The sequence below is a fragment of the Malus sylvestris genome, chromosome 10, assembly GCF_916048215.2.
Source record: "Malus sylvestris chromosome 10, drMalSylv7.2, whole genome shotgun sequence".
In the NCBI taxonomy this organism is placed as follows: Eukaryota; Viridiplantae; Streptophyta; class Magnoliopsida; order Rosales; family Rosaceae; genus Malus; species Malus sylvestris.
In genome coordinates, this window is record NC_062269.1 from 24,135,697 (window position 1) to 24,159,803 (window position 24,107).

The 24,107-nt window shown below is 37.2% G+C and overlaps 2 protein-coding genes across 2 annotated transcripts; both read left to right on the plus strand.

Annotated features, from left to right (window-relative positions):
* The first annotated feature begins 12,131 nt into the window (after window positions 1-12,131).
* On the plus strand, window positions 12,132-14,176 carry LOC126584342 (uncharacterized). Its single transcript, XM_050248751.1, has 4 exons — window positions 12,132-12,151; window positions 12,335-12,467; window positions 13,401-14,048; window positions 14,102-14,176. The coding sequence occupies exons 1-4, from the start codon at window positions 12,132-12,134 to the stop codon at window positions 14,174-14,176; spliced, it is 876 nt and encodes a 291-aa protein (XP_050104708.1).
* A 7,449-nt stretch (window positions 14,177-21,625) lies between these two features.
* LOC126585333 (putative disease resistance protein At4g11170) lies at window positions 21,626-22,787 on the plus strand. The gene is made up of 2 exons (XM_050249745.1): window positions 21,626-22,263; window positions 22,431-22,787. The coding sequence occupies exons 1-2, from the start codon at window positions 22,027-22,029 to the stop codon at window positions 22,770-22,772; spliced, it is 579 nt and encodes a 192-aa protein (XP_050105702.1). The 5' UTR covers window positions 21,626-22,026; the 3' UTR covers window positions 22,773-22,787.
* The last annotated feature ends 1,320 nt before the right edge of the window (window positions 22,788-24,107 follow it).

Below are 24,107 nucleotides of genomic sequence, written 5' to 3' on the forward strand. Positions count from 1 at the left end.
TTTAGTAACAAATTCGTCAAAACTGCCTGTGCAGATCAGCTGACTTTGAAAGCAAGTTGCAAACAGCTCAGAATGAATTAGAGAATGAGCCTTATATGCTTGGAAAGCTACAGATGTCTATTTTCTGGAGCATTTCGCAGATTGTTAATATCATTTTTCTAGAAGAAGTTATGGCCGTTTTAACACTGAAAGGTTTCCAAGACGCTGTGCAGTTTGTAACTGCAATGAAAGCAATAAACCCAATAAAACTGATGCAGCCAAGCACAAGCCAGCTGATACCTATTCAAATATCAGAGGAAATGAAAATAAAGATGAGGATTAAGTGTGAGTAATTGGCATAAAGGTTGCCCAAAGAGTTACAATTGTTTTACCATTTCCTCTCACTTATTGTCATCACTAAATGGCTGTTAGTGGGGTGAGTTGTGGAGCAGAAATGGGGCAGCAAGCATGGGCATAAAGGCTGTAGGTTACAATAGCAAAAGAGGAGTGTTTTTGATGGAAAAAAAGATAGAAAAAAAGGAAGGAAAGGAAGGAAAAAAGGCAAGGCTGCTGCGTTGAGGAATGAAGGAAAGGAAGGAGGAAATCTTGGCATTCTCTTCTTTTGGTTTTATCTTCTCAAACTCATGTCTTTCTTTTGGTTTAATTTGAGAACTATGTGTAACTATATTTTTAGTAGTTAGGGGCTGTTTTGAAGCCCCGAATATGATTGCAAGTTTGTTATGACATTTCGTTTGAATTACTTTTATGAATGGATGAAAATTGGTTCACTACTTGTCTCATTGATGAATTCTTTATTTGTTTTCTATGGATGCATACTTAGTAAACATATATAGGATTCTAATGCTATGAATATGTGTGTGCCTGCCCTTGTCGAATGAGGACCTACATATGTTCTAGAGTAGTACTTGTTAATTGCGATTAACATGTGAACCAATTTATAGGATAAGTAAGACAACGCCAGTACTTACGATGCCTAGTGATGACTCAAACTCTTTTCGTTCTTAATGATTTCTTCTTGTTAAATCTATGAACACGTCATTCTAGATTGCATGCTAGGAACTAAGTTAAGTTGAAAACGCCATTCTCTTAACATACTACGTAAGAAAGAGTAATAGGTTGAGTTCTAACATTGAGCCAACTTGAGCATCTTCATCCGGAAATAAAAGGAATTTGAATGAAACATAACATGTTTGCATGATTATTTAGTGGTGGATAGCAATTCCCCTAACTCGTTTTTCTTAATTTGTGATTACTTAAAATCTGTTTCTGTCCTGTTTTTGTTCGATTTAATTTAAATAGAAAATCAACTCTAAAAATCCCAAAAATTTGTATGAGTGTAGCTCTGTGTGTCTAGTATATGCATATAAAATTTCGTAGACTTTAGATAAGTATAAGTTGGTCTAATAATTATTTTTCGGTGGCTGGTCAGTATGGACAGCAACCCAGTTTTTGTGACATTTTAGGTAGTTAGATGAAACAATCTTCTGCGGGAAAGACCCTTATTTTCATATGCTACAATTGACAAATCTTAGCGTTAATAAGGAAAATCAATAGGACATTTGTGTGCTACTTTGTAGTGTGCTTTTAATCCTATCAAATTTTTGGCGCCGTTGCCGGGGATTGTTATTTCTAATTACTTATTTTTCTGTTGTTTTCTTTTCTTGTCTCATTAGTATTTTTGTTTTTGTTTTTATTTCAGGTACTCTTCGTAGTATGTGCATACTCGAAGGTCCAAGAGCATTGATCTAGCTTCGTACGATCCTGTGCTTGAACGAACACTTCGAAAGCTTCAGAGAAAAATCAAGCAGAAGCGTGCATCGGTGTCCTTACCACCATCTTCTCCACTACATTTGAATTCGGAAGAGGAGGAAGAACCACAAGAAGGCATGGCTGATAATCGTACTTTGAGGGAGTTGGCAACGCCGAATACGGATCAACAACCATTGTGCATCACCTATCCAAATGCAGACGAAGGATTTGAGCTCAAGTCCGGCATGATTCACTACTTGCCTAAGTTCCATGGCTTCTCAACAGAGGATGCCAACAAGCATCTCATGGAGTTTCATGTGGTATGCTCGGGAATGAGACCAGCAAATGTGGATGAGGAGCAAGTCAAGTTGAGGGCATTCCCATTTACATTAGAAGCCAAGGCAAAGGAGTGGCTTTACAATTTACCTCCGAGATCAATGAACACATGGAACCAGGTGAAGCAAGCATTTTTGGAGCAATATTTTCCGGCCACAAAAGCTGCAAGCATAAGGAAAGACATATGTGCAATCCGACAACAACATGGAGAGCCCTTTGGAGATTACTATGAGCGATTCACACATTTGGTTGCATCTTGTCCTAATCATCAGATTTCAGAGCATCTTTTAATACAGTATTTTTATGAAGGATTATGTGGTACTGATCGTGTAATGCTTGATGCAGCAAGTGGAGGAGCATTCATGGACAAGGCACCAACTAATGCTAAGGCATTGCTAAAGAACATTGCTGGCAACACACGACAATTTGGAGGCAGAGATGAGCTACCTCTTAAGAAAGTTAACGAGGTAAGTGCTAATTCTAGTATTGAATTACAATTAGCTAACTTGACTAATCTTGTGCAACAGGTTATGGTGGCTCCAAAACAGGTGTGCGGTGTATGTTCAATGATGGGACATGCCACGGACATGTGCCATTCGTTGATGGATCAAGGTGGTCTTGAGCAAGCTAATGCGTTAGGAGGATTTCAAGGGCAACAAAGGTAAAAGTATGATCCATATTCCAACAACTATAACGCAGAGTGGCACGATCATCCACACTTAAAGTGGAACAATCAAGACAACGAACAACAATATGTTCCCAACAACTATAACCGTCCGTCTGGCTTCTTTCAAGCAAGACCGCAGACACCATTTCAGCCTCAACAACAACAAGCTCCAAGTAAGTCTCTTGAGGATTTAATTGCTTCTTTAGCTAACTCTACTCAATCTCATCAACAGAAAATAGACAAAGCAATTGAAAACCTTGAGCGCCAAATGAGTCAGTTAGCAAGTTTGATGGGGCAACAACACCAACCAGGAAGGTTGCCTAGCCAAACCATGGTGAATCCAAATGCGGAGCAGATGAATGTTGTGACTTTAAGGAGTGGAAAAGAAGTTTTTGAGCAGTCGAGGATACAAAAGAGGACTAGAAAAGACACAATTGAGCAAGGGGAGTTACAAACCAAGAATCTTGAGCAAGATGAGGCTTCAACAGAAGCTTAAAAGTCTCTTAAAGCTACATAATTGAACAAAAAAGATTCTGATAAGGTAAGTAAAGAAGTTCAAAATTCATTTAACTCATGTGTCCCTGTTCATTTTCCTCGTAGGTTTATGAAGTCTAGGAAAGAGCAAACTGATAAGGAAATCTTGGATACTTTCCAGAAAGTCCAAGTGAACTTACCTCTTTTAGATGCCATAAAACAAGTGCCCAAGTATGCAAAGTTCCTTAAAGAGCTTTGTACGAACAATAGGAGATTCAATGATCAAGAAACTGTGGCATTGAGCGAGGAAGTATCAGCTGTTTTGCAGAGAAAGCTGCCACCAAAGTTGAAAGATGCCGGTAGCTTTACCATTCCATGTGTAATTGGAGGCAAAGAGTTTGGGAGAGCATTGTGTGATTTGGGGGCATCCATCAATCTGATGCCATATTCAGTATATGAGTCATTGAACCTTGGAGACTTGAAGAAAACAAAGGTAGTAATCCAGTTGGCAGATCGTTCAAATAGATATCCCAAATGCCTATTGGAGGATGTACTTGTGCAAGTGAATGAGCTCATTTTTCTCGCTGACTTTTTTGTTCTTGAGATGGAACATGACCCTATGCCTACTGCACTTCCTCTTATATTGGGAATACCATTCCTTAGAACAGCGCGTACGAAGATTGATGTCTATGATGGTACCTTAACCATGGAAATTGATGGAGAAAGCGTCAAGTTCATAATCTTCAATGCTATGAGGTACCCTAGTGAATTAGAATCTTGTTTGTCTATTGATGTGTTTGACTATTTTGTGCAGGATTGTTTTAATGAAGGTATGAGACTAGATAATTTAGAGAAGGTGTTAGTGCATAGCATTACACATGGAAATCTTAATTATTCTGAGAACATTGAAGAAGAATTAATCCAGATAGTGGCAGCCCTTGAGTCTCTTTCACCAATTAGTGGTAAGTATTCTTCATATTTTATTTATCTTCTTACTTCTAACGAAAAAACTCTTCCTTCTGTGATTCAGGCACCTAAATTGGAGCTCAAACCGATCCCTGAACATTTGAAGTATGCATTTTTTGGAGAGGATGAAACATTACCAGTCATCATATCGTCACAACTCACAGCAGAAGAGGGGGAGAAACTGATCCGGGTACTGAAGGATCACAAAACTGCCATAGCTTGGAGCATTGCAGATATTAAAGGTATAAATCCAGCTACATGTATGCATAGGATTCTGCTAGAGGAAGGTGCAAAACCAACTGGGGAAGCTCAACGCCATTTGAACCCACTCATGATGGAGGTCGTTAAGAAAGAGGTTATCAAACTTCTTGACGTTGGCATCATATATCCTATCTCGGACAGCAAGTGGATGAGCCCTGTTCAAGTAGTTTCGAAGCGATCCGGAGTCACAGTTGTTAAGAATGAAGCTAGTGAGCTAGTGCCTACACGTGTGCAAAATAGTTGGAGAGTGTACAGATTATCGGAAGATAAATAACACCACACGCAAGGATCACTTTCCAGTCCCATTCATAGATCAAATGTTAGAAAGGTTCGCTGGTCATTCTCATTATTGCTTTCTTGATGGATATTCTGGATATAATCAAATTGCAGTTGCTCCGGAGGATCAAGAAAAGACGACTTTCACATGTCTATTTGGCACATTTGCATACCGGATGATGCCGTTTGGACTTTGCAACGCTCCCACCACATTTCAAAGGTGTATGGTAAGTATCTTCTTTGATATGATTGAGAAAATAATTGAAGTGTTCATGGATGATTTTTCAGTTTATGGTGATTCTTTTGATACATGTCTACATAATCTGTCCCTAGTTTTAAAACGTTGTCAAGAAACTAATCTGGTCTTAAATTGGGAAAAATACCACTTCATGGTTTCGCATGGATTAGTTCTATGACATATCATATCTGAAAAGGGAATTGAAGTTGATAAATCTAAAGTAGAACTTGTTAGTTCTTTACCCCTCCCTACTACTGTCAGGGAGGTTCGTTCTTTTCTTGGACATGCAGGTTTCTACCGTAGGTTTATGAAGGACTTCTCAATGATTTCTAGACCTTTGTGCCGTTTACTTCAAAAGGATGTAACATTTGATATGAATGAAGAGTGTGTGGTAGCATTCAACAAGCTTAAGGAGTTGTTATCCACGGCTCATGTGATCATGCCACCAGATTGGAGTTTACCTTTTGAGTTGATGTGCGATGCTTCAGACTATGCTGTTGGTGCAGTTCTAGGGCAGTGTGTCAACAAAGTGCCACATGTCATCTATTATGCATCTCGAACACTCAATGATGCACAATTGAATTATTCAACAACAGAGAATGAGCTTCTAGCTGTTGTATTTGCTTTAGAAAAATTTAGATCTTATCTGATTGGGACTAAAGTTATTGTGTTTTCTGACCATGCAGCTTTGAAGTACTACTCACAAAAAAAGATGCAAAACCGTGACTCATTCGATGGATACTTCTGCTTCAAGAGTTTGACTTGGAGATCAAGGATAAGAAAGGGAGTGAGAATGTTGTAGCAGATCATCTTAGCCGACTTGTGCATTCAAACACAGAGGAAGATCTCATCCCTTTACGTGAGAGTTTTCCGGATGAGCAATTGTTTTCATTAAAGATTACTGACCCTTGGTATGCAGATATTATCAATTACAAGGTCATCAAAAAGATTCCGGATGATTTTACACGTGCTCAGAAAGATAAGCTTGTCAAAACCGCCAAATACTACGAGTGGGATGATCCTTATTTGTGGAAATATTGCACTGATCAATTGATTAGAAGGTGTGTCCCCGAATTTGAGTTTAAATCTATTCTAACTTTTTGTCATTCTTATGCATGTGGTGGCCATTTTGGAGCAAAGAGGACAGCCCTGAAGGTGTTAGAGAGTGGTTTTTATTGGCCTAGTTTGTTTAAGGATGCGTACGAGTTTTGTGCAACATGTGATCGTTGTCAACGAACAGGTAACTTGGGCCCAAGAAATCAATTGCCACAAACCCCTATTTTGGTTGTTGAGATCTTTGATGTGTGGGGCATTGATTTCATGGGACCTTTTCCATCTTCAAATGGTTTTCTTTACATTTTATTGGCTGTGGATTATGTTTCTAAATGGGTGGAAGCGAAAGCCACCAAAACTAATGATTCAAAAGTTGTTTCAGATTTTATTAAGACTAACATCTTTGCAAGATTTGGAACACCTAAAGCAATCATCAGCGATGGAAGGAGTCACTTTTGCAATCGAACATTTGAAGCGTTGCTTAGGAAGTACAATGTCACACATAAGGTGTCTACACCTTATCATCCGTAAGCTAGTGGTCAAGCAGAAGTATCAAACTGTGAGGTGAAGCAAATTTTGGAGAAAACTGTGAGTTCTAATAGGAAGGATTGGAGCATGCGCTTAAACGATGCATTGTGGGCGTATAGGACTGCTTATAAGACTCATATTGGAATGTCCCCATTTCGGTTAGTTTATGGGAAACCATGCCGTCTTCCAGTAGAGTTAGAGCACAAAGCTTATTGGGCGATCAAAGCCTATAACATGGACATGAGTGTTGCCGATGGGTTGGTTCATTTATTATAACTAATATTTTTCCTCATGGTGCAGTGGAAATCCAAAGTGGAAAGACCGGAAACGTGTTCAAAGTAAATGGGCATATTACGAGTCTTTTACGGAGCATGATGTGGAGGTTGTACCCCTCCAAGAACCAGCTCCCCTTGGATGATTACTCTTGGTACCGTCCGGCTGCGGACATAAAAGCAAGCGCTTATTGGGAGGCAACCCAATATTTCTATTCATTGTCTTTTTATGTCATTTTCAATTTTTAGTTTGTTTTTTCTGAATTTTCTTGTGTGCTAAGCTGAATTATTTCTTTTCTTTGTAGGAATATTTGGTTATGTCTACCCTTGGAGTTGATTGTAGAATTGAATTTTGGGGGTCATCGCTTACTTTCACTGCAAATTGGGGAAGTTTTCAGTCCAAATGCTTTATTTTGTTTATTATTATTTATTTTATTTTTATTTTTATTTTCATTTTCTGACATTGAGGACACTGTCCAGTTTAGGTTTGGGGGTAAGGATTGAACAAATGACCAAATTGAAAATTTTCGTCCCTTTGACTAAGAACTGGTTCGATTTGTTTCATTGTTGTTGCTTTTTGTTTTCTTAATTAGTTTTGTTTTCTCTAAAAAAATCCCATAAAAAAAAAGAGAGAAAATCCTGAAAATGTGAAAATCCAAAAAATATTGTCTTATTTTCTTTATCGTTTTGAAGTAGATTTTTGTTAGTTTCCCGACCCAATGATATAATTTGATTGAATTTGAACCACGGTGATCAAGAACTTAGTAAGCATGTGTTGTGTGAAATTCCTTATTCTCTTGTTAGCCTTGTACATGTTTAATCATCTTTGAAAAACCAAATGCACATAGCCTTGTTGATGTGAAACTAAAGCATGACTTAAAGCTTCATATGTGAATATAGTGACCATATACAACCTATGTGAGTTTTTGAGCCTATTGAAAGTGTGTGCATTTTTCATACACTCATATTCTTTCATGTGTGATGAACTTATGTGAATTACATCTCTAGAACTTGCGTAACGATCTTTTGAAATGTTTGTCATTGATTGCATGAACTTGAAAATGATAGAGGCATTAGGCTTATCACCATGGCCCAAATAAGCATGTTTCCTAAAGAAAAATGATATCATTAGATTGCCAATTTGAGCCGTATATGTTGAGCCTTTTATTTCTTATCACCAGATATGTCTACCCTTATACCTTAAACATTTTTCCTTACCCTCTCCAAGCTAGCTAGTGAGCAATGTGAGATTGTCTTATGAGAAATGTTTGTGAAGTACTTTGAAGGAGTTTGGCAAAAGAATAAATGTGAGGGTATTTCATGTTTGTATTTAGTTATGTGCGAAAATTGATTCAAAAAAAAAAAAAAAAAACAAACAAGAAGAAAAAATAGAAGAAAAAAAAAATTGTATATAAAGCAAATAAAAAGTTTTTTTTTAAGTTTCAGTTTAGGGGTGTGGTTTGAGGTATTAGTAGAGTGGTTGGAGAGCTTGAGTTCTCGTAAATCTCAACAAGAGAATTGCTTGCAATGTAGCTTAGAACTTGTGTTTACCTATCCTTTCATTTCTATAACTCTCTTCCTAAGCCTCATTACAACCAATAAAAGTCCTCTTGATTTAAGTTTTGCAATTATGATTGTGGAGATGAGATCTTTATGCAAGCTTATGGTTGATCTTTCACATTTGATTCTTTGAGCGAAACACGTTAAACTAAACATATATGTGATTGAGTGTATGTCCCGTGAGAAGGTCACTAGTTAGCATGTGGTGTTTTAAAAAAAAAAAAAAAAAAACTTGAAATTGCATTAGCATGGCTATTACACACACTACACTTCATGGATGATTAACAGGTTACTGCTAACATTTGAATAAGGAAGATGAGCTTGGATTAGCTTGTTAGGTGCTAGCTAAGGTTCTTGATGATTTGTTTTCTTGAATGAAATTTTATGAGGGTCACATAGGGGGAAGCTAATATTTTTTATATTTTCTTCGTTTTGCTCGAGGACTAGCAAAAGCTAAGTGTGGAGGTATTTGATAAGCTCATATTTATATATACTTTACATCAAATTCACTTGTCTTTTCTTAGTTAGTTCCTTATATTTTTGAGCTATTTACTTAGTTTTTGTGTTTTGTAGGATTTGTCAAGCAAATAAAAGAAAAATAGCACAAGTAGGATTTTTAGTAACAAATTCGTCAAAATTGCCTGTGCAGATCAGCTGACTTTGGAAGCAAGTTGCAAACAGCTCAGAATGAATTAGAGAATGAGCCTTATATACTTGGAAAGCTACAGATGTCTATTTTCTGGAGAATTTCGCAGATTGTTAATATCATTTTTCTAGAAGAAGTTATGGCCGTTTTAACACTGAAAGGTTTCCAAGACGCTGTGCAGTTTGTAACTGCAATGAAAGCAATAAACCCAATAAAACTGATGCAGCCAAGAACAAGCCAGCTGATACCTATTCAAATATCAGAGGAAATGAAAATAAAGATGAGGATTAAGTGTGAGTAATTGGCATAAAGGTTGCCCAAAGAGTTACAATTGTTTTACCATTTCCTCTCACTTATTGTCATCACTAAATGGCTGTTAGTGGGGTGAGTTGTGGAGCAGAAATGGGGCAACAAGCATGGGCATAAAGGCTGTAGGTTACAGCAGCAAAAGAGGAGTGTTTCTGAGGAAAAAAAGATAGGAAAAAAAGGAAGGAAAGGAAGGAAAAAAGGCAAGGCTGCTGCGTTGAGGAAGGAAGGAAAGGAAGGAGGAAATCTTGACATTCTCTTCTTTCGGTTTTATCTTCTCAAACTCATGTCTTTCTTTTGGTTTAATTTGAGAACTATGTGTAACTAAATTTTTAGTAGTTAGGGGCTGTTTTGAAGCCCCGAATATGATTGCAAGTTTGTTATGACATTTCGTTTGAATTACTTTTATGAATGGATGAAAATTGGTTCACTACTTGTCTCATTGATGAATTCTTTATTTGTTTTCTATGGATGCATACTTAGTAAGCATATATAGGATTCTAATGCTATGAATATGTGTGTGTCTGCCCTTGTCGAATGAGGACCTACATATGTTCTAGAGTAGTACTTGTTAATTGCGATTAACATGTGAACCAATTTCTAGGATAAGTAAGACAACGCCAGTACTTACGATGCCTAGTGATAACTCAAACTCTTTTCGTTCTTAATGATTTCTTCTTGTTAAATCTATGAACACGCCATTCTAGATTGCATGCTAGGAACTAAGTTAAGTTGAAAACGCCATTCTCTTAACATACTACGTAAGAAAGAGTAATAGGTTGAGTTCTAACATTGAGCCAACTTGAGCATCTTCATCCAGAAATAAAAGGAATTTGAATGAAACATAACATGTTTGCATGATTATTTGGTGGTGGATAGCAATTCCCCTAACTCGTTTTTCTTAATTTGTGATTACTTAAAATCTGTTTCTGTCCTGTTTTTGTTCGATTTAATTTAAATAGCAAATCAACTCCAAAAATCCCAAAAATTTGTGTGAGTGTAGCTCTGTGTGTCTAGTATATGCATATAAAATTTCGTAGACTTTAGATAAGTATAAGTCGGTCTAATAATTATTTTTCGGTGGCTGGTCAGTAAGGACAGCAACCCAGTTTTTGTGACATTTTAGGTAGTTAGATAAAACAATCTTCTGCGGGAAAGACCCTTATTTTTATATGCTACAATTGACAAATCTTAGCGTTAATAAGGAAAATCAATAGGACATTTGTGTGCTACTTTGTAGTGTGCTTTTAATCCTATCAGTTTTAGAGCCTGAAGACAAGGTTGCTATTTCTGCGAAGTTCACAAATCGCCAGTTCTGGGTTCAATCTCAGTAATTATATTCGTGATAGTATAAGTACGCCGAACTAGCACCAGACTATACGAACACAAATACTCGAAAGAAATAAATGTCTTGATGGTAAATGTGGTTCGGCCGTCAGAATGTCGAACTCTAAAATGTACGTGCGAATATCCAATCATAAAATAAAACTCGGCTTTCAATGTGTCGAGCTTAGTAACTTGGTAACACCTCACTTCGTCGAGAAAGCTGATAAGATGACGTCTACCAACAAGGACTTGAAAATCCTTGTCGACCGAGACTTGGATAATAATCAGTTGGCCTCGAAGCAGTGATGTTTATCCAAACTGAAGGTGTCCCTTAGTCGGCTGATTCTACGGCTCTAGTGTTGTTTATCCAAACTGAAGATGTCACCGGTTGCCTTCACAGTGTTGTCTATCCAAACTGAAGATACGTTGGCAAGAAGAAAAGGGAAGAGGATAAAATCTCAAGGTTGTTGAGAAGCTTTGCGCAGGGCAATTTATGTGTTGATTTGAAGGAGCCTTGAATGATGCACTCCCTTCTCTATTTATAGTAGCGAACCCCTTTCATGGTCAAACTAGAAATGTACTCGGATTAGAATTCCTCAACCTAATCTAATTAGGTTTTGGCCAATCCTAGCTTCAATAGGACTTTGAATCAAGCTCCATAACAAACCAGATTCATCCCTTAATTCTAAACATCTTCAGCCTTAAGACTCCTTATTGCACTAGGGTTCAACTACCTCACCTTTATTTAAACCAATCCTTCTCGCAATAGGATTCGGCCAACCTTGACTGGATGGTCCATAACAAGATTCTAGACGAATGCTACTGGGGCGAGAATGACTCTAAGCTCGGCCCAAAATATCATTTTAGGCCCAAACACCCTCCTAATCCTAGCATTTTGTGGGGATTGAAAGAGATAAATCACAAATCGTGATTTTTTTTCTTCAAACACTTTTTTGTGTGTGTGGAAATTATTTAGGGCTTGTTTGACAAATGATTTTAAACGACTTAAAGCGCTTTTGGATAAAACTTTTTGGAACCAAACCTTAGAAAATAAATACAAGTTAATTTTAGAAAAGCATTTGAAGTGTTTCCAACAAGAAGCATATTATTACTAGATATCGATTCCCTGTTAGATATCTAGTATGCATGTTGTCCAAATTTTCATCATATAAAATGTAAACTCTCCTTATCGCTCGTTTCGTGCATATGATACATTGGAATCGATTGAATTGCATAATTCATATAATTCCAGGTATGAGGGAAGACTGAGAGCCGGAGACAAATAATTTCTCATTTGTAGGGGATTACAAGGGATTGGCCATGAAAGGAATTAACCCCTCCTAATCTTAGCATTTTGTGGGGATTGAAAGAGATAAGCAATAAATCGTGATTTTTTCCAGACACTCCCTTTTTTTGTGTGGATGGTAATAACCAATATAACAGAATGCCACATGGCATTATCTAGTTGATCCGATGGTAGTTAAGGTAAAAGGGTAATGTTGTAATTAGACTTTGTGGCTATATAAGAAGTGGTAGTGTGTTCAGTTGGATATGAATATCATTGTAATATTTCTGAAGCTTCTAATATACAATCTCTCTCTTTCTCTTTCTCTCTCTACCTTCTCTCATCTCCTTAGTTCAGTCATCCATTGTTGTTCATGTTAATATGGTATTAGAGCCCGAATTGGCTCATCGCCACTCTCGATTCTGGTAAAGACTTCCGCTGGTTGGGTGTTCGGAGATTGGGTGCTCGAAGATTGGGTGTTTGGTAATCTGGAGCGGCGTTCTTGGAAATCTGGAGCGAATCAGGTGCTTTTGTTTCTTTCTTAGAGCTGTGGTGTTTGGTGTTTTGGTTCAATTTGTTGAAATTTAATTGAAGCGAATATTTGGGGTTTTTGGTAGAATCGTGATGTGTTGATTTCTGCAATTATCATTCTTTCTGTATTGGTTCTTGGAGTATCATTCTCTAGGACTTATCAATTTCACGAAGAAAGTGTCATTCTTTCTATGAATCTTGGAGTTTCAGTCTCCTGTGTTGTGTTTTGGAGTGTCAATCTCCTGATTTAGTGTCTCTAGTCGAAGTGTGCGATTTGTGTTGTGATTTGGAGTGTCATTCTCCTTATTTGAGTGTTGTTCTGTGAATCTTGGAAGTCGCTTGTGTATTCGTGGAGTGTCAGTCTCCTTGTTTGATAATTTTTTACTCAGAGTTCTGATTGATTGAATCTTTTTCAATGGCGTCTTCTTCATTCAAGATTGAGAATTTGTTGGGTATGTTGACTATAAAACTTAGAGATGATAATTTTGCCAAATAGGCCTTTCAGTTTCAGTCGGTTCTTAAAGGGTACAAATTATTTGGTCATTTTGATGGTACGATTGGTTGCCCATCAAAGTATGCAGTCAGTTCAGAGGCTGGTATTACAAGGGAGATTACCACAGAGTTTCTTGATTAAGAGTCTACTGATATGGCCCTTATTAGTCTGCTACTTGCTACACTAACAGATGAGGCAATGGAATATGTCTTGGGGTGCAGGACTGCCTTTGAAGCATGGTCGAATCTTGTTGAACGTTATGCTTCTGTTTCGAAATCTAGGGTTAACCATTTGAAAACTGAGTTGCATACGATTCAGAAGGGGGCAGATAACATTGATAAATACTTGTTGCGTTTGAAGAATATTAGAGATCAGTTAATGGCTGCAGGAGAGACAGTTTTTGACAATGATATTATCATTGCTGGGTTGGCAGGTTTACCTAAGGAATATGGTGTTATTCGCACTATTATCTTGGCACGGGAATCTTCCATTACCTTACGGGGAATTTCGTGCACAATTACTTGGAACTGAAAAGGAGATTGAAGGAGAAATGAATCTACTATCTCAGAGCATGGCTGCGCTTTATGTTCAGGGTTCTCACTCTGGTCAGAATACTAATTTGGGATCTGTCATGTATGGAAGTGGATCTTCGAGTGATGCATCTTCGTCCAATTCTCAACATCATGCTCATATACCTGCTACTACATGCGGCACGATTTTTCAGCAACCACGGGGTGCATTCAATAATGCTCATCAGCATGGTGTGGAGCCTCAGATGTTTGGTTCTAATACATTTCCTCCAGGGCATCATGATCAATCATATGGATATGGTCTTATAGCTCAATCTAATTCTGGTCAGCAGCAAGGGTTCAGGACTCAGAACTACAATGGGGGTTACAGGTCTGGCAATGGCAATGGTGGTCAATACAGGAATAATAGCAACAACTATAGAACTGGTAACAATTTCAGAGGTCGAAGGTTTCATAGTGGAAATGGTCATTACTCTTCCGGGTCAAGACAAGCTCAGAATGTTACTGGATCGTGGTCAAGCAATACAGAAGCTAGACCGAATGTTGTCATTGTGTGTCAAATCTGCAATAAACGAGGTTATACTGCAGTGAACTGTTTTCACAGAAATACGGGCAATACAACAGCTGGCTTTATTATGGAATGTCAGATATGTGGAAAAAGAGGACATTCTGCTCTTGACTGTTTTCATAGAGCCAATTACACATATCAAGGTCAGCCACTTCCATCTTCCCTATCTGCCATGAATGCACAACAAACATCTCAGGTCCTTCCTCCGAATTCGTGGATTGTGGACTCAGGTGCTTCACACCACATGACTGCAGATATAAATGCATTAAATCAAGTGGCTTCTTATCAAGGTTCTGATAATATAACCATTGGTAATGGTTCAAGTCTACCAATTACACATATTGGCTCCACTACCATTCATATTGATGATCGTTCTCTTGTTCTCAGTAAAGTTCTTCATGTTCCAAATATTGCCAGAAATCTTCTTTCAGTGAAACAATTATGTGCATATAATAATAGTTGGTTTATATGTGATGAGTGTGAATTTTTTGTGTAGGACAAGAAGACAAGGGAGGTGGTGTATCACAGAAGGAGTAAACCAGAAGAGTTGTTTCAGATTCCGGTGGTTAAAGCTTTTGGAAGGCTAGAATCTGTTACAAGAGATCCAGTGGCTTACTTAGGGAAAATGGTGAAATCAGATATTTGGCATCAAAGATTGGGACATCCAGCACATGATACAATGGCAGCAATGTTAAAACAGTCTAAAGTTGTACACAAGTTAGATAATACATGTACTACTTGTATTTCTTGTATTCAGGGAAAAATGTCTAGGGTACCTTTTCCGGTTAGAAATAACAGATGTGTGGTTCCTTTTGAGAAAGTTCATACTGATGTTTGGGGTCCAACTTCTGTAAAGTATGTGGAAGGTTTTAGATACTATGTACTGTTTGTTGATGAATATACAAGATTTACTTGGATATTTCCCATGTGCAACAAATCTGATGTATATGCAATTTTTGTCAAGTTTTATACTTTCATTTGCACCCAGTTTGGAATGACAATTAAAGGGTTGGAAACAGATGGTGGAGGTGAATATACTAGCAAGAGGTTTACATCTTTATTGGATGAAAAAGGTATTATGCAGTTTATTTCCTGTCCTTACACTCCTCAACAGAATGGGATTTCTGAGAGGAAACATAGGCATGTGGTGGATACTGCTCTCACTTTACTAAGTGCTTCTGGTTTAAGTAGTGAGTTTTGGTACTTTGCTTGTGCACATGCAATATTCCTGATTAATAAAATGCCTTGTAAGACTTTGTCCTTTAGTTCTCCTTATCTGCTGTTATACAACAAGTTGCCTGAGTTGCAGTCTTTGAAAATATTTGGATCTGCTGTGTTTCCTTGGATAAAACCTTACAACAGTCATAAATTGCAGTTTAAATCCAAAATGTGTATTTTCTTAGGCTATGCAATGGGGTATAAGGGCATTATCTGTTATGATCAACAGTCCAAGAAGTATATTATATCAAGGCATGTCATTTTTTAAGAATCCATTTTTCCTGCAAAGTTAAAGTCCTCTCACAGTGGTGATATTTCTGTTAAGTCAATTGATAACACTAGTTCTGTGATTCTTCCATTTCCTATTCCCTTAAGTGCTACAAGGAATCAATCTGCGCATGGTCAGTCACCAGTTCTTCATCTTGTTGGGACATCAGGATCTGTTAGTACTTCTCCACAGCATCAAAGCCATGCATCTTCATCAGCATTAACACCTAGTACTTCCAACTCTTCAGCTAGTGATACACCACATCAACCTCATTTGCTTCCTGTCCTCGATCCTACTCAACTACAGGTAATACTCCCTCTTTCTGACAGCTCATCTCATACTGTCTCACCTGTCTTACCTGTACAACAACCACCACATCATGGGATTCAAACTAGATTACAAACAGGAGCTATCTCAAGAAAGAATTATACGGCTTATCTTGCAGAGTTACCTGAGTTAAGTTCATTACAAATTCTGGACTCAGGTTCTGATAATCCTGTTTTTGGTCCAATTACTGGTGCATGCTTTGCTGGTTTTTCGTTCTTAGCAAATATATCAGATATTGAAGAACCTAAGAATTTTAGGATAGCATCTTGTAAATCTGAGTGTCAAAAAACTATCCAAGAAGAGTATGATGCTTTAAAGGCTCAAGGTACTTGGATTCTAGTTCCTCCGCCATCTAACAGAACCATTGTAGGCAGTAAATGGGTCTATAAAGTCAAGAAAAATCCAGATGGGTCAATATCAAGGTATAAAGCTAGGTTAGTTGCTTAGGGTTACACTCAAGAACAAGGGCTGGATTACTCAGAAACCTTCAGTCCAGTGGTCAGACACACCACTGTAAGGCTTATTATTCTTGTCTTAGCTGCACAATATGGCTGGAATCTGCGACAACTAGACATTAAAAATGCCTTTTTGCATGGTGATCTCGAGGAAGAGGTTTATATGCAGCAGCCTCAAGGCTTTGTGGATCATTCTTCTCCAAATCATGTGTGTAAACTCATTAAGTCTCTCTATGGCTTAAAGCAAGCCCCGAGAGCCTGGAACTCAAAGTTTACGAGTTATCTTCCATCTCTTGGTTTCACAACTTCTCTTTCGGACACAAGTTTATTTGTTAAAGTCGATGAAGGAGATATTATTCTTCTATTACTCTATGTAGACGACATCATTCTCACTGGCTCTAATCCTACAAAAATTCAAGCAGTAATCACTAATCTTGCAGAAGTGTTTGATCTCAAGGATATGGGCAGATTATCTTTCTTCTTGGGCTTGCATATTCAGTATAAGGATGATGGGTCACTGTTTATAAGTCAATCTAAATATGCTAAGGATTTACTGAAGAAGGCGGCAATGGAGACATGTAAGCCCACATCCACACCGTCAAAACCACATGCCCAGCTACTTGAACAAGAAGGCACTGCTCTCTCTGATCCAAGTCATTATCGAAGTCTAGTAGGGGCTCTTCAGTATTTGACCTTTACTCGGCCAGATCTTGCTCATGCTGTTAACATGGTCTGTCAGTTTATGACTTCCCCAACGGATCTTCACATGCACCTTGTCAAAAGAATCTTGAGATACCTGAAAGGAACACTTGACTATGGTCTACACTACAAACAGAGCTTGGATTTCAATCTACTTGCCTATTCAGATTCAGATTGGGCAGCAGATAGGGGTGGGTTCGGTTTAAATCGGTTCGGTTTTCTGCCAAAACCGAAACCAAACCGAAATTTCGGTTCGGTTCATTTTTTTTTTGTTTTTTTTCAGTTCGGTTTTTTCCGGTTCGGTTTCGGTTTTTGTTTTTTTTTTCAAAAAATGAAAAACATTGAAATTTTAAAATTTAACATATCCAACACAATCATAACATAAGCATTCTAACTAGAATCAAAGACAATGAAAATAAACATTTAAAGTTGAACTAAAATCATCAATCAAGTCTTCTAAAGTCCAAACTAACAACCTCACAACACAAAAATCGTACAAATGACTTAGAAAAGTTAAATTGTATGATGTTGTTCAAAGATCAGGGTTGTTTGCTTGTAACTGCATGTTGACAACTTGATTAGTAAAAGTAATGCGTTGGTGGATTTATTTAGTGTGTGTTGGATTTTTTTCCATAACAAATTACCCAAGTAATCTACCTGAAATAAATGTTTATGGATTCTGTTACATGTTATATGAGAGTAGATTTGGAAAAGAAAGCTGGGGTAGAAGTAGACAGTGCTATGGAGATGGATGTAGGTACTTCAGGAGGAGGTTTGGTTCCGGAACCTTATATGGGGGAGAAATAATAGGTTAGGGTTTAGAGTTTTTATAGGCCTTCTTTTAATATTTTGAGTTTAAAGTTTGGCAACACATTGGGTTTAGCACATTTTAACTTACAAATTGGGTTTAGAAAATAATACCCAATACAAATAATTAAATAAAAAAATTAATTTAATTAATTCGGTTTGGTTCGGTTTCTAGATCACTAAAACCGAACCGAACCAAAAGAATTCGGTTCGGTTCGGTTTTTTCAATTCGGTTTGGTTTTTTCATTGGGTTCGGTTTTTTCGGTTTCGGTTCGGTTTGGTTTTCGGTTTTTTTCGATTTTCGGTTTTTTGAACCCACCCCTAGCAGCAGATATAAATACCCGAAGGTCTATAACTGGGTTTGTGACTTACTTAGGAGATAACCCAATCTCATGGCAATCTAAGAACCAGTCAACAGTTTCTTGTAGTTCCACCGAGGCTGAATACAAAGCTCTAGCACATTCTGCAGCAGATTTGTTTTGGATTCGGGCTCTCCTCAAAGATATGCATCAGAGAATCTTGGTCCCTCCATTACTTCACTGTGATAACCTCAGCGCCTTGGCTTTAAGCTCGAATCCTGTTTTTCACTCCAAGATAAAACATCTTGATACCGATTATCACTTTGTTCGAGAAAAAGTGCAACGAGGTGATTTGATTGTCCAGTATATACCTGCTGTAGATCAGGTGGCAGATGTGTTCACATAAGGATTGCATAATCCTGTGTTTGTCAAGCACTGCCGACAGCTTGCACTTGCTGTTTCCGATCAGTTTCCAGCTGGTTGATTCAAACTTCACTTGGCTGTTCAGTTTGAGGGGGGAGTAATAACCAATATAACAGAATGCCACATGGCATTATCTAGTTGATCCGATGGTAGTTAAGGTAGAAGGGTAATGTTGTAATTAGTCTTTATGGCTATATAAGAAGTGGTAGTGTGTTCAATTGGATATGAATATCATTGTAATATTTCTGAAGCTTCTAATATACGATCTCTCTCTTTCTCTTTCTCTCTCTACCTTCTCTCATCTCTTTAGTTCAGTCATCCATTGTTGTTCATGTTAATAGATGGAAGTTATTTAGGGCTCGTTTGACATGAGTTTTTAAACAACTGAAAACGCTTTTAAATACAATGATTTTGAAACCAAATTTTAGTAAAAATACAAGTTAATTCTAGAAAAATATTTGAAGTGCTTCCAACAAGAAACACATAACTAGTGCTTTTGGAATTCAAAAATATTTTCTCTAAAAACGCTTTCAGTAATTTAAAAACACTTGCCAAATGAGCCCTTACACATCACATTTCGGAAACTGCTTCCAAAATAACAAATATAGGCCAAGAAAACAATTAGAGTGAAAAATAAATTTATAAAGTTGATAAGAAATACTAAATTAGAATTACTTTGACCCCTCAATCTCTGAGAGGTGGGTGGGGCTTCCAAACTTTGAACGACGACGTGATGAAGTCGTGATTGTGATGCATGATGACGAGGATGGAGTTTGGCTACATGTCACAATTCTTTTCACCATACCACTTAGACCTAGTTTGGGAGTGAGGTGCTTAAAAAAAAGCACCCATGAAAAAAAGCTGTGAGGGTTTTAGGTGTTTGGTAAACTGAAAAAAAATGGCTTATTTTGGAAGCTGCTGTGAGAATAAGCTGAAATCAAAGGAAAAAGCTAAAGCTGCTATTTGCAGCTTTGGAAAACTGGCTTTTTTTCAAAGCACACGGAGCTACAGTGCTTCTTTAATGAAAAAACCCACTATTAAACTGTTTTTTTTTTCAAAAGCACTTTTACAAAAAAGTTTACCAAACACTCTACTGATTTATTTCACAGCCGCTTATTCTCACAGCACAGCCGCTTATTCTCACAGCAGTTTTTTTTCAAAGCACAACAATACCAAACCAGCCCTTAATATTATAGTTTAAAAAATTACTTTATTTGTAAGTGAAAGGTCTTACGTTTGATTATCATTAAAGTCTAATTTGAACTATATTATTACTAATTTACTAGTTCATTATGAAGTTAAGCTCATTTTCTTCCATTCGTGTAGATAATATTGTCTCTTCCAAAAATAAATAAATAAATAACTCTTTTCACTATATTATTTAGTTGGGACCCGACCCGACCCCAACCTGTCCCATTCCAGTTATGGGTTGTTTGGTGTAGAACGAGTGAGCAAGCCATACATGACATTTGGTTCCAAGTTTGGTCAAATCTCTGCATACAATTCCTCTTCCCGGAAAGTGGAAACTAAGGTAATCCCTCTGCAACTTTCAACTTGTTAATAATTTCCTGAGGCTGAGGTGCAGTTCATCCTTCCTTAATTACATTTGTTTCTTACTTAGCATTTAATCTCTCTGCAATTTTTAACTTTTTATTTACCCTCCGCCAGTTCTCTATGACAACACAATCTCTTGTTGTATCTTTAATATCGTAAAAAAGATGGTAAATTTCTGGTTTCAGATCCGGAGAGGATCTTCGTTGTTATTGAAAAAAAGGGTTATGTATGAATTTGGCAAAAATGAGATTGGTTATGGTAAAAGTATGATGCTTTGACTTGTGGGCTTGCAGTTTATGAATGATATGGCCGATTCGTCTTCTGCTTCGGATATCGTCTGTCAAGAAAAATATGATGTGTTTCTTAGTTTCAGAGGTGTTGGCCGGCCCAGGCCCAGTGCAGGCGGGGCAACCGTCCAGGGCCAAAAAAATTAGGGGTACCAAAATTATTAGGGCGGTATATTTATATATGTTTTTATAAGAGTATAAATTTGTAAAATTTGGTTCAAAGACACAGAAATTTAACTAGAAGTGGTGGTTTGTCATTTGAAAATAATGAGGAGGTCTTGGGTTCAAAACACCATGTGTGCTTATTTACTTTCCGTTTTTTACAAATTTCTTTTTATAAGAGTATAAATTTAGAAAATTTGGTTAAAGGATCAAGAAGTTTAATTAGAAACAATGATTTTTGTTGTTTAAAATTAACAAGAGGTTATAAGTTCGAAATGCTATGTGCATGTTTATTCTTTTCAATTTTTACAAATTTTTGTTTGGTTGGTAATTTATTTTTAGTTACTATCTAGTACTATGTGGGTTGTTATTTTTAAATATTCATTTTAATTCAAGTCTAATCTTCAACAAAGAATAATATGTAGACCAAATTTGCAAATTATATGACGTGTTATCAAAATATTTAATTTAGTGCCCATTCATTAATAATACATATCAATTAAATACTCGAAAACATCATTATTTTTTAGTCCCATATTTGCAAGGTTAGTAAATAAGAAAAAAACATCTCATGATTTATTCAAAAACACATTCAAAGTTCAGATGGAAAACAAAACTCATCATCTATCTACTTGTAAGCCCGAAGTTTTTTTGTTTCCCTCTCTCAATACAAAATAAATTAGTTTTTCTGTGTTTCTAAATTATTGAGTTTGAAGTGTTTTTCTAAGTATAATTTTTTCGATGTCTTATGTGTGAAAATAAATAATTTTCTTACATGAAGTTAGGACACTTTTTTTTACGTCGTCCCGGGCCTCAAAAATCTCTGGACCGGCCCTGGGTGTTGACACCCGCGATACTTTCACCAGCCATCTCTATTCCGCTTTAGTTCGGAAGAAAATTGAGACCTACATTGATTACAAGCTTGAGAGTGGGGATAAAATTGCACCTAACCTTCTAGAAGCAATTGGAACTTCTAGTAAGGCTCAGCCGTACAAAGGTACTCATTGTTCTTGACGATGTGAATGATTCAAGCCAATTGGAACTTCTAGTTGGTAATGATATTCAGTTTGGTTGCGGAAGTCGAATCATTATAACAACTAGAGACAGACGACTACTTAAGAAAATGGCTGATGCTGACAAGATATTCAAGGTTGAGGGATTAAGCTGTGATGAAGTTCTTCAGCTCTTTCATTTGCACGCTTTCAAAAATGACTCTATGGGGTCATATTATACAGAGTTGTCAAGAATGGTGGTCGATTATGCCGGAGGCATACCACTAGCTCTTGTAATTTTGGGCTCCTCATTCCTTCACTGTGAGAGCAAACAAGACTGGGAAAATCAATTGAACGAGTTGAAAAAGTTTCCCAACCGTAAAATTCAGAATGTGTTGAGACTAAGTTAGGATGGTTTAGAAAAAAATGCAAAGGAGATATTTCTTGATATAGCATGTTTTTACAAAGGGATGGATATACGTCTTGCAAAAGAAATGTTAGATATTTGTGGTTTTTTTGCAGGAGGTATTAAAGTTCTCATTGATAAGTCTCTCATTTCAATTTCAGAGATGAACTGCCTAGAAATGCATGATTTACTACAAGAAATGGGACTGGAAATGGTTCGTCAGCAGTGTATTGAGGAGGCCGGAAAACGCAGTAGGTTATTCATTGAGGAGGATGTCTCTCATGTATTGAAGAATAATACAGTAAGAGCCAAATGCATTCATTTTCTTTTTCTATAAAAAAAAAAAGAAAAAAAAATCTTGAATTCTATGAAAGACACCAAGAAGTAACTCATTTATGATTAAAAAAAATCAGAATATTTTGTTGTCTACTGCATCCTCGTTTATACTTCTGGTCTTTTGTTTGTCAGGGAACTGCAACAGTTGAATGCATATTCTTTAATATGTCTAAGATTAAAGAGCTACACTTGAATCCCGCAGCCTTCAAAAAGATGTATAATCTGAGAGTGCTGGAGATCTATAATTCTTCTAGCTTGGACAATAAGTGCAGCAAATTGTACCTTCCTGAAGGTCTTCAGTCTCTTCCCGATACGCTTGGTTATCTTCACTGGGAGGGATACCCTTTGAAATATTTTCCATCAAAGTTTTCTCCACAAAATCTCGTTAACATTCAAATGGCCCACAGTCAAGTCGAACAGCTTTGGAGTAGAGGCCAGGTATATATTCTTATCTTAGTTCTTGTAAAAACTTAGTGTGGAAATAATCTGGCTTTGTTATGCATTCTTGTCATTTCTCTTTTCTTTCTATTAAAATTGATCGATTTTAGCTTCTCCAAACGCCTGACTGAAATTCCAGGTCTCTCTCTGAGTCTTAAAATTGAACTTATAAATCTTGGTTGCTGTAAAAGTTTGGTTGAAATTCCTTCATATTTTCAATATCTTGACAAACTTAGTTTTCTTGGGCTGAGCGGATGCTCGAATCTCAAATATCTTCTGGAGTTGCCAATCAATATTAAAACCTTATATTTGTCAGAGACTGCAATAAAGGAATTGCCTTCATCAGTTTGATCAAACGAAAATCTTTCTCACCTGGATATCGAATTTTGTAAAGACCTTGAGAATCTTCCAAGCTGCAGTTGCAAGCTGAAATTCCCCTTTCGGTTTAGTATAGAGGGCTGCTCAGCACTTCGCAAGGTTTTGGACTTCCTGGGGATCTGCAAGAGTTATTTTTGAATGGGACAGCAATAGAAACATTGCCTTCATCAATTGAGTGTCTCTTTGGTCTTACTGAAATTGGACTGAAAGATTGCAAAAGTCTCGTCAGTCTCCCTACGAGCATATGTAAGTTGAAATGTCTTGAGGGACTTGATCTCACTGGTTGCTCTAAATTTGAATGCTTCCCAGAAATTTTGGAACATCTGAAGTTTCTTTCATTAAAGGGAACAGCAGTTAAAGAGCTACCTTCATCAATCAAATTTCTCTCGTCTCCTAATCATTGACTTGAAAAATTGCCAAAGGTTCATGAGTCTCCCGAAGAGCATTTGTAAGTTGAAATCCCTTTGGAAGCTCAACCTGAAAGAGTGCTGTAGATTCAACTATTTCCCTGAAATCTTGGAGCCTATGGAACGTCTAGAGTTTCTTAGTTTAAGAAGGACAGCAGCTAAAGAGCTACCTTCATCAATCGAAAATCTAATTGGGCTTGAAACATTAGATCTCCATCTGTGCAAGAAGCTTGAGTTTGTCCCAAGCAGCATCTACAATTTAAACTGTCGTTGAACTCTCAGTTTTGTTGGCTGTTCTAAACTTAAAAAATTGCCTTCATCCTCATTTGGCTTGAACGATTTGGAAGAAGCAACTCTCAGTTATTCTGGTATATTAGAAATCCCTGATCGCCTCGTTTGCTTAACCTCATTACGAGGATTAGATCTCAGAGGAACCATGGTTAAGTGGATACCAGCAAGAATCAAACAAGCTTCTCGGCTGTCTTGCCTGTTGTTAAATAATTGTAAAAGCCTTCAATCTATACCCAAGCTCCCAGGGGTACGTTGGCTGGAAGCACATGGTTGCACTTCTCTGGAGAAAGTGTCA

Coding starts and splice junctions, on each gene's coding strand:
- LOC126584342 (XM_050248751.1), top strand. CDS start 12,132: ATGGTAGTTAAGGTAAAAGG. Junction 12,152..12,334: donor ATGGTAGTTAAGGTAAAAGG/GTAATGTTGTAA, acceptor ATATGGTATTAG/AGCCCGAATTGGCTCATCGC. Junction 12,468..13,400: donor GGAAATCTGGAGCGAATCAG/GTGCTTTTGTTT, acceptor CTGGGTTGGCAG/GTTTACCTAAGGAATATGGT.
- LOC126585333 (XM_050249745.1), top strand. CDS start 22,027: ATGGATATACGTCTTGCAAAAGAAATGTTAGATATTTGTGGTTTTTTT. Junction 22,264..22,430: donor ATGTATTGAAGAATAATACA/GTAAGAGCCAAA, acceptor TTTGTTTGTCAG/GGAACTGCAACAGTTGAATG.